At 37.9% G+C, this 11,329-nt stretch overlaps 1 protein-coding gene across 2 annotated transcripts in view; it reads left to right on the plus strand.

Moving 5' to 3' along the window:
• The window catches only part of ELP3 (elongator acetyltransferase complex subunit 3), a 123,280-nt gene that overhangs the window by 62,471 nt on the left and 49,480 nt on the right, over positions 1-11,329 (plus strand). For both annotated transcript variants that reach the window (XM_072634792.1, XM_072634793.1), the window contains exons 11-12: positions 3,231-3,321; positions 6,281-6,346. In XM_072634792.1, the coding sequence (XP_072490893.1) occupies positions 3,231-3,321; positions 6,281-6,346 (157 nt within the window). The remainder of the gene's footprint in view (positions 1-3,230; positions 3,322-6,280; positions 6,347-11,329) is intronic.

Consider the following 11,329-nt stretch of genomic DNA (forward strand, 5'->3'; position numbering starts at 1 on the left):
GTTTGACTGATTTTTGATGTCTCATAGAGTAATTAGCTTTTACTTGCCCAATTCTAATATTCATCAAATTGTTTTCTTCAGTTAACTTTTGCATCTCCTTTTCCATTTGTCCAATTTTCCCAGTTAGGTTTTGTGCTTCCTTTTCCATTTGTTCAATTTTCCTTTTTAGAGAGCTGTTCTCTTCAATGAATTCTTTTTTCATACTTTAAAAATCATTGGCCATTTTTTTCTTCTGTTACCTTCTTGAGTTCTTCCAAGAGTGCTCTTTGTGCATGCGAGCGGTTCATAGTCCCTTCAGAAGTATCAGATGGGAGTACAGTCTCAATACTGACCTCTTTGGTATTTGTGTTTTGGTCCTTGTCCCCATAGAGAGATTCTGTGGTCTTTTCCTTCCTCTTTTGCTTCTTACTCATGGTAATGAGGCTTTGTGTGTTGTGGCCTCTGGTTCTTTCAGCTAGAAGCTAAAGAACCTGGTGCTGAGCTGGCTGGTGTGAGAAAACAAAGGGGCAGTGAATTCTGTTTGTGTTTCCCCAGATTAGCTCTGGAGCTAGCTTGTTCAGTGTGAGGGAGGGACGGTCTAGTCATGGAAGATCTCCTCAGCTGAGCTATAGCAAAGGGAAGCTCAGCGCTTGGTGGTCCTGGCTGCTGCAGTGTCTTCCCATTCCCCCTGAGGTGCTGAGGCACTCCTGAGATCCTGGTTGCGAGGCTCCACCCCCCTGGAGCTCTGGTCCTCCACCACAGTAAGAGGAGTACTCCTTAGTGATTTTCCTAGCCTCCGGTGCTATGTGACTGTTTGCCCTTCCTGCTGATCCTACTGATCCAAAGTTTTTCTGGGGAAATATTTTATGGTTCTTTCACTCAGCAAGGGGAGGGAGAGAGAGCATTTACCGATCACTCCACCATTTTGGCTCCTGAAAGTTCAAGTAGGTGACTTACAGATATTTAATCTGCAGGCTAAAAGTCTCAGGAGTAGCTGCTACAGATACCTGGGGCTCCTTCTGAGACTCTCACTTGCTCAGCTCCACTTGACTCCTGCTCTGAGCTGCTATTGCTCTGAGCTGCTATCGCACTGTGCTGCTGCTTCCTCAGATTGCCCCAGGGCTTTCCTGCTAGGCCCTGCTGTGGCCCAGATGCAGTGCGCTATGTGCTGTGAGCCCCTCCACCCCTGTGGAACAGATCCTTTCCATCGATCTTCCAGTTTGTCCTGGGCTGTGCAACTGCTGCAGTTTATGTCCTGTTGGATTCTGCACCTCTAAAATTTAGTCAGATTCTCTTTTTAGAGGTGTCTGAAGGAGTTTTTCTAAGAGCTTAGATGAGTAGTTGCTCTCACTCTGCTATCTAGGCTCAGCCCCCCAGCATTCTTTCGACTACACCTAGATGCTTCCAGGGTTTATGTAGCATATCTTGGACATAATAAGAACAATAAATATATTTATTTCTAGCCAAAGTGAATGCATTCTACTCTGAATATTATTCACTTAATTTCTCCTCCTTCGTTAGGAAGCTAAAATAACAATTTATTAGCTATATGACTATAATTTATTTAATTTCTTTAGGTCACAATTCTTCACTTGTAAATAAATAAGGAAATGAGAATAGATTATCTCTCAGGGCCCTTTCTGTAATGCTGATCAAACCATAGATAAGACATTCTGTTTTAGTAGATTGTAATCCTGAAAATAACAAGTTAATTTTTCATTAGAATTTTTAAAAATCACCCATGCACACAGTTATCTATCTTGATCTTAGAAAAAGAAAGGATTCATTTTATAGCTTTTATTTAGACCTTTTCATTTTAGGCCATCTTTATAATTTGGCTTAACTAATTGGCAGAAGCAGCATTTAGAATCTTGCCTTAGATTTAGATCATCTATGTGGAAAGGCTCTTTTTCTCCCACAACTTTATAGACCTTTTTTCTGAAGTACTCTTAATACTAGTTGTCAGGGTTTTTGAACATGGAACATCTTATCAGCTCTAATGAGATAAATAAATTAGCTGATTGACTAATTGTATTTTCTTTGCATTTGTAGGGGTATATGAGAAGAAATATGAAAAAAATCAAATCCATTTAGAGAATTGAAATGCAAAAGAAAGATAATTTGCATATTCTCTGAACAAAGACAGCTAGTACTTAGAGTTGAATAGGAAAACAGATTCCCAAAAGGCAAGCAGTATTTTCAGTGCAGACTTTTCTTTTTTATTGTATTTCTTGTGCCATCTTTAGATATTGAAGTTTATGGGTAGGGATAATTGGAACAACTTCAATGATAATCATACTTTATAGTTTCAAAACACTAATATGTTTTGCACATATTTGTGTCTATATATGTGTATAGAATATACATACATACACAAATATTTTATCTCATTTTTTTCTTTAATCTGCTAAACTAAGGTATGTAGTACAAATGTCTTGAAATAAAAGGTTCTCAGAATTGGAAGTGATTATCAGTGTCAACTAATACCTGAACAGGAATCCCCTTTATATAACTTTCCTGACAAAACATTCATCCAGCTTCCTCTTGAAGACCTCTAGTGATGGAGAAAATTGTTTCCCAAGGAAACCCATTCCATTTTTGTATAGGAAATTTTACTTAATATTGGGCTAAATCTTTTTCTCTAATTACCACTCATTTGTGGATCTCTTTCCTTCTTTTCTTTGTGTGCTTATGTTGTTAACCATACAAGTATTTAAAAATTTATCTACAACAGGAGAGAGACTTTGAAGTTTCATATGCTTTCTTATAAGGGTAGCCTTTCTTTGAATGCCTATGAACACTATAATAGATTTCCAGATACAAGAATTGGGCCCTTAAAGATAAGTTGAGATTAGAATAAGATTCATTATTTCCATTTTACTTCAGATTTTCCTGAGTTAACATTTTTTAACTTCTAGTTTCATTTAGAACAAACCATTTTGTATCATCATCAAAAAATTATAGGTGTTTATTAGTAATTTTTATAGTATTTTCTAGTGCTACATAGTAATTTTCATCAAATGTACCTTACTGCAATCCTGGGGGTTAAGTGAGTATCATAATTTTGTAGACAAGAAATTGATGAAAAAACGTGAGAAGTGAAATGCCTTGCACCTGGTGTGTGTGTGTGTGTGTGTGTGTGTGTGTGTGTGTGTGTAATTGACTGATTGCTTAGTCTATGGGACAGCTCTGCTTTAATACAGAGCATTATTTTCATGTCCCAATATCTGATGGTTTTTTCTCCTCTACAGAGATATACCAATGCCTTTAGTCAGCTCAGGAGTAGAGCATGGGAATTTGAGGGAGCTGGCATTTGCAAGAATGAAAGACCTTGGGATACAGGTAAAAAAAAAAAATTAGCACCTTATGATGAGATCAGAGTAACTGGATAAACAAAAGGAGCTTTCATCATACCTTGCAAGTGATGGCCAACAAACTTATTAGGCATTGTCATCATTTAACTTACCTGTTCTCAGCAAGTAAGTATTGTGGCCAGTGATTACTCAGGGTTCACTGTCTCATGTTCCTGCCACCTTCATGGATCAGCATATTTGGTTGTCTTTCAGCAAATACTTTTTGAGTACCGTCCAAGTGTCCAGTGTTGGTTCAATCTCTTTGAAAAACGCCAAAAACCATTAAGAGATTCTCCAAGAGAATTTATGACATAGATGAGAATACAAAAATAAAATACATAGAACAGGTAACAAACAATAGAGGACAGTTTTTACTGTTTCCTACCCCTACTCATGCACCATGATTAGCATAAATCACAGGGAGGAGACACATCCTCTCTCGTGATGACAGTGTCATTAATATGCAGACAGCAGCTATAAAACATTTTTTGGAATTCAGCCAAGCATCTTTGAGTATGGTCAAGTCTGTCCACTACAGATAGTTGGACAGTGGATAGAACACTGGCCCTGGAGTCTGGAAGTCCAGCCTCAGATACTTACTAGCTGTGTAACCCTGGACAAATCATTTAATCTCTGCTCATCTCAATTTCTTCATCTGTAAAATAGATATAATAGTAGCACCTACCTTATAGGGCTTTTGTGAGGTTCCCGTGAGGTGATGTATGTACAGCACTTTGCACACCTTAAAGCACCACATAAATGCTAGCTATTATTGCTAGCTACAGATGAGCAATACTGCACGTAAACGTTCGTGATAGTGATGCAAAGATCATGCTTTCTATGGTAATATGTTTTTATTCTGTATTTAAACACAAAAAAGTTATCATTTCCACATATACAACAGAATACAAAAAGAGAATTGTATGTGAAACTGTTTCGTACTTTTGTTGAGCATATAATTAATTCCAAATATTATTTTCAAAACTAACCTGCCTGTCTTTTTTTCCTGCTGAACTTCCTTCTGTTGTCCTCTGTTTTTTAAAAAATACATAAAACAGCAGCTATAAAACATTTTTTGGAATTCAACCAAGCATCTTTGAGTATGGTCAGGTCTGTGCACTACAGATATCCACTACAGTGGATAGAACACTGGCCCTGGAGTCTGGAAGTGGGCCTCTTTTTTGGGGGGCATCATTAATTGCTAATCCTCTATTTCCCTCCAATTCCCTTCCTCAGTTCAAAACTGAGAGGGGAGAAATATAACTTGTAACAAATAAGCATCATCAAGCAAAACAAACCTACATGATGGCCATGTCCAAGAATATATGTCTCTTTCTGCACCTTGAATCCATTACCCAGCTGTCAGGAGATGGGGAATGTTTCATCATAGGTCCTTTGGAGACATGGTTGCTCATTGCATTGATCAGACTTCTTTAGTCTTTCAAGGTTGTTTTTCATTACACTGTTGTACTTATATAAGTTGTACTCCTGATTCTGTTCATTTCGCTCTGTCAGTTCATACTACCCAGGATTCTCTGAAATCTTCTTTTCATTTCTGCAAATAATATTTGTAGTGCAATAGTATTGTGGTTATATTCCGTTACATTCAATTACTACAATTTCATCATCAAGGTTATTTTTTTTTAGTCTTCTTATCAGAATATAAATTAATCTCCTGGTTCTGCTCTTGTCACTCTGCAGACATTCACACCAAGTCTTCCCAGGTTTCTTTGAAACTAATCCTGCCACTATAAAAATTAAAAGAAAATGATGTTTACTTTCCTTCACTGGCTTTCTTTGGTCATTGTTTGGGCCCTGATTGGCTCAGAGTGAATGTAAATAGCAATTGTTTTTGTTTTGACCAGAAACCCTGAGGGTCTTCCCTCCTCAGATTGATTTTTTTTTTTTAAACTAGGTAAAAGAGGCCATTCTCTGCCTCATTTCTTACCTAGCCTTAATCACTGAATGGGCATTGCCTCAGTAAAACTAAGACCTATTAAAGACCTCAGCTTAAAAAGGCCAAGGTCTTCCACCACATCCAGGGCCATCTTCACTGGTCCTGATCTATATCTTGCCACTGGACCCAGAGGGCTCCAAAGGAGAAAGTGAGGCTGGTGACTTTGCACAGCCCTCACTCATTTAAATCCAATTTATCTGTATGTCATGGCATCATTTCCCTGATGTCATATTCCTCTTCAAGAATGAAGGACAAACAATAAACATATCCAAACTAGGAATTTTGCAAATAATGCTAATGTGGAAATTTTTTGTTTTGTTTTTTTACCTTCTGCTTTTATGTTTCATGGAATCATAGAGTCTTAGCAGTGGAAAGGATCTTAAAAGGCATCTATTCTAATTTCCTATCCTGTGAATGAATCCATTCTACAGAATCCCTGAGAATCATTCAGCCCTGCTTGAACACTTCCAACGATAAGCACATTTCCCAAGACAGTTTCATTTCTTTACGTTCCTAGCTTTAGTTCTTACGTTGAATAGAAGATTGCCTCCATATAATTTCCACAAAATTCTGTCCTCTTTATATTTCTTCTTCCCAATAACAACCCTTGAGATATTTGATGAAAAACTGTCCTGTTTCCCTCTTAACCAAGTCTTCTCTTAAAAACTCTAATTATTATATTCTCTCCCCTGCCTCAAATGATTCTCTGATTTTAATAATAATGTTCTTAAGGCTTACCTTACATATTGGTGTCAGTATAGCAAAATTGTACTTCAAATATATTTTTTGTGTTCACCATCCCCAAAGTCTATTAAGCATGACTTGGTGAATGTTTCATTTTGAAGTTGATTCATTGGATTTCTCTTAGTGAATCATGCCATTCAAACTTAATTCTGAACCTCAGGGTTATTGGAAATGTTTATCAAAGTGCTGAGCCCATCCATTTATTGTGTAATTTTCTTCATATTTCTTTTTTTTTTTTTTTAAACAGTGCCGTGATGTGAGAACCAGAGAGGTTGGAATCCAGGAAATTCATCATAAAGTGAGGCCATACCAGGTTAGTTTCTTGAATTTACAAAGATATTTTTTTCCTTTTCATAAGATGATTGGCAGGCTCAGGTTCATGCCAACAGGCTTGGGAGATTGATAGGTGGCAAGTCAAGAATAAGGGAGTGGTTTGGATATGAACTTGGGCATCAGAATCAGCATTAACTAAAGACTAAAGTTTAGGAGAGGTTAATTCTAGGAGAGTTGGATCCAACCACCAGAATCATTTCTCATTACTGTCAGAGTAGGGACTAGGAGATAAAAGCAGAATCAGAAGGCTGGTTGTTGTCTCAGCATTTGCCTGAAGGGGACTGAAGGTTTTTCTACTTCTACCCTGAGTTGCAACTATATTGGAAAGGAGATTGTAGAGATTCTTTAATGGTTTGGGGTTGAAATCTTTAAAGTTAGTAAGTCCATAACCTCAGAAACTTCTGAGTCAAGTGGTTATGTTTCTCAAGAATTGTGTTTTTCTGTAGTTCTTACAACCTAGCATCTGGTCCCCAGAGCCATCTCCTGTCATTGAGGATCCAGCCTTTGGGTTCTGTGACATTAGGTAAGGTCAAAGCCCAGTATTGTTCTTAGGCATCTGAGCAGTGTTGATGCTCACAAAGCAGATTTGCACATTTCTCTTTTGTCCTCCCTTTGGTTTCAAGATCTTCAGCACAGCTATATTCCACTAAGCAGATTTCCAAGTTTACAGAATAGATAATTTGAGAAACTGATGCTTTTATTGATGGATGATTATAAAAAATCACTATTCAGTGCCACCCTTAGCTTATCATGGAAGTATAAATGGAAAGGGTAAGCTTTTTTAATTAGCATAAAAAACTTTCAGAAGCTCATAAAAGATCTTTAAAAGATTATAACAACAAATACGGCTTAAATCCATTTATTAAAAGGTAGCTTTATTGTTGCTTTTTGTTTTTATGCCGTAGTAATTCCACCATAATCACACATCCACACTGAAGCCTTTCTTGTGACAAAAAAAAAAAAATTAAGCAAAGACAAGTAACAGAGTCATGGCCTCTTGGAATGTATTCTGTGTGACACATCCATAAATGCCAGGCCACATCTTTACTGAGAGGAAGAAAGGTTTTCTTCGTGCTCTTGGACTGAGATTCTTTATTAAAATCCATCATAGCTCAGCTGTTTTAGGGCTTTAGTTTAAACTCTCTTGATTCTTTTGCATCTGAAACCATTTTTTCTTCAACTTCTATGTTGAGGTGTGCCACTTTTATAGGAAGGATGTCCAGAATGTGTAGTGGGACCCTTCCCCTTTGGGGCTGTATTTTATAGATTCCTGCCAACTACTTCTTATATTTTCATATTTCATATTTCTCTGAACTCTGAGATAAAGTAGTAGAACCTGCCAGGGAAATTAAGTTTGTTTTTTTGTGACAGTGCAGAATAAACAGTGGGATGAAAGCAGTAGGGTACCTGGCTAAAACTTCGGCTTCCTAAGATTTAGAAGATACTCAAGTTTACTTGGTTCAGAAGCTTTTATCAAAGTGAAAACAAAACTTCCCAAAGAACCCTTCCTCTGGAATTAAAGTTATCCTTTTATAGTTGAGGATGGGCTTCTTTCTAGACCAATTTTATATCCTTCAGGAAAAACAATTTCACTGTGTTTACTGATAAATTATCATTTTCTCTTTAAATATGTGGTTTTTAAAGTTTATTATATTCTTAAAAGTCACTTATATTATGTGTCTGGGCCATAAGATCTCATAGGTAAAATATCTTTGTCTGTTGGAAAGTATTTCATTTGTAGAAATTGACTTCAGGGCGGCAAAGCCAAGATGGTGGAGTAAAGACGCACCTACTCTAGCTCTTTCCCCCATAGCCCATAAAATACCTGTAAAACATGACCCTAAAACAAATTCTAGAGCAGCAGAAGTCACAAAATGACAAAGAGAAAGAGATTTCCAGCCCAAGACAGCCTGGAAGATGGACAGGAATTGCACCAGGCTTGGAGCAGAGCGCAGCCCTTGGAGCAGAGCTCAGCCCTTGGAGCAGAGCCCAGCCTTGGCAGCACAGCATGAGCAGGCCTCAGGGGCAGGATCTGCTGCAGCATGGTTCCCAGATTACTCAACCCACAAATGCCAAAGACAGCTTCAAAGGTCAGTGAGAAAGCATTTTCACCTGGGTGAGAAGGGAAGGTCTGGCCCCAGGGGCTCCAGGGCAGCAGCAGTCACTGCAGCACAGCATTCATTTTAGAAGTCTTCCACCTAAAGGCCCTGGGGGAATTAAGCAGCTGATCTGGATCTCAGCCCTGAGTGGCTTTCCTGGGGTGAGGAGGAGTGCACTGGTGTGGTGGAGGCTTTGGAGAGGGAATCCCACTTGCAGATTCTGGGCAGAATAGCTCTATCCCACCTGTCTTAGAGCAAAGCACAGCCCAGCCTTGGCCACGTGGCATCAGCAGGAACAGAACTGGAGCAGGCCTTGGCGGTGGAATCCCCAGCACCAGCTGCAGTTCCCAGATTGCTCAACCCACATATGCCAAAGACAGCTTCAAAGATCCTGGACAGAAAAGCTTGCGGTAGCTCCCAGACCAGAGCACAGGCCAGGAGAGAAGTAAACTCCTCTCCCCTGATTGTGCCTTGGAAGAACTGAGAACTTACAGGTCCCCAGATTATACCCTCCTCTTGACAAAAGACTCAGAAGTTAAGTAACTGGCTGGGAAACTGCCCAAAAAAGGTAAAAAAAAATAAGACTATAGAAGGCTACTTTGTTGGTGAGCAGATATTTTCTTCCATCCTTTTGGATGAGGAAGAACAATGCTTACCATCAGACGAAGACATAAAAGTCAAAACTTCTGCATTCAAAACTTCCAAAATAAATATTCCATGGTCTCAGGCATGGGAGAGTTCAAAAAGGATTTTGAAAATCAAGTAAGAGACATAGAGCAAAAATTGGGAAGAGAAATGAGAGAGATGCAAGAAAAGCATGAAAAGCGAGTCAACAGCTTGCTAAAGGAGACCCGAAAAATGCTGAAGAAAATAACACCTTGAAAAATAGGCTAACTCAGCTGGCAAAAAAGGTTCAAAAAGCCAATGACGAGAAGAATGCTTTAAAAGCAGAATTAGCCAAATGGAAAAGGAGGTTCAAAAGCTCCCTGAAGAAAATAGTTCTTTAAAAATTAGAGTGTAACAGATGGAGGCCAATGACTTTATGAGAAACCAAGAAATCACAAAACAAAACCAAAAGAATGAAAAAATGGAAGATAATGTGAAATATCTCATTGGAAAAACAACTGACCTGGAAAATAGATCCAGGAGAGACAATTTAAAAATTATGGGACTACCTGAAAGCCATGATCAAAAAAAGAGCCTAGACATCATCTTCCAAGAAATTATCAAGGAAAACTACCTTGATATTTTGGAACCAGAGGGTAAAATGAATATTGAAAGGATCCACCGATCACATCCTGAAAGAGATCTAAAAAGAGAGGCTTCTAGGAATATTGTTGCCAAATTCCTACATGGAAAGATAACGTTTAGTTCTTGAAACTTTTCTCAGTATTTGGGTAGTTGAAGGGATTATACATACATACAGATATGTAGACAGAGAGTACAGGGTAAGTTGAATATGAAGAGGTGATATGTAAAAAAATAAAATTAAGGGGTGAGAGAGGAATATATTGGGAGAAGAATGGGGCAAATTATCTCATAAAAGAAGCAAAAAAAGCTTTTTCAATGGAGGGGAAAAGGGGGGAGGTAAGAGGGGGAAAAGTGAAGCTTACTCTCATCACATTTGGCTTAAGGAAGGAATAACATGCACATTCAATTTGGTATGAAAATCTATCTTACACTAAAGGAAAGTAGAGAAGGGGATAAGTGGGGTGGGGGGGATGATAGAAGGGAGGGCAAATGAGAGGAGGGAGTAATTAGAAGTAAACACTTTTGAGGAGGGACAGGGTCAAAAGAGAATAGAAGAAATGGGAGGCAGGATAGGAGGAGGGAAATATAGTTAGTCTTACACACCATGACTGTTATGGAAGTCTTTTGCAAAACTACACATATATAACCTATATTGAATTGCTTGCCTTCTCAGTGGATATGGGTGGGGAGGGAGAAAGGGAGAGAAGTTGGAACTCAAAATTTTAGGAACAAATGTTGAGAATTCTTACTGCATGCAACTGGGAAATAAGAAATACAGGTAATGGGGTATAGAAATCTATCTTGCCCTACAAGAAAAGCGAGAGGATGGGGATAATGGAAGGGAGGGGTGTGATAGAAGGGAGGGCAGATTGAGGGAAGGGTTAATCAGAATGTACAGTGTTTTGGGTGGGGGGAGAGGAGAGATGGGGAGAAAAGTTAGACCTCAAAATTTTGTGGAAATGAATGTTGAAAACTAAAAATAAACATTAAAAAAAAGAAATTGACTTCAAAGACAAGTTTTCAGGGAATCATTAGATGCTTGCTGATTGAATGAAGTTACATAATATAGAAATCTGTTCCTCAGCAACTCCTTTAGGTATGTATAGTTGTATTTTTTAATCCCACAGTTATATACTTTTAGGAATATAGTACGTTACTGGTAATAAATCTCAAGCATCTACTTTCATATAGGCTGTGCTCTTTACAAAAGTCTCTTCTACAATTTCTTACATACTTTGCCTATATTAAAATATTCTTCCTGTCTTTAAGACACTATTATGTAAGGGAGAAAGATTTTTTTAAAAATACAGTTTTAATGTTTTTAGAGTCTTGTACTTAAATAAAAATTTGCAGTCATAGTAAGATTTATCTCTTAGGGATGAGTAAGTTATTTCATAAGTGAGGAGACACAGTAACATTATAAATGCCTAAAATTTCACGTTTATTCTTGGGTCAGAACAGGAATTAACTTGCTGTTTATTAAGCAAGCCATTTTATTTTTTGAACCTTCACTTATTTTCTCCTTCTCCAAAACAGATAACACATTTGCTACTTTCCTTATGAACAAATGAGGTAAAATTTAAGCTGACCAAAGTAAATACTCTTAAAATAAT

Source organism: Notamacropus eugenii, chromosome 1, assembly GCF_028372415.1.
Source record: "Notamacropus eugenii isolate mMacEug1 chromosome 1, mMacEug1.pri_v2, whole genome shotgun sequence".
NCBI lineage: Eukaryota > Metazoa > Chordata > Mammalia > Diprotodontia > Macropodidae > Notamacropus > Notamacropus eugenii.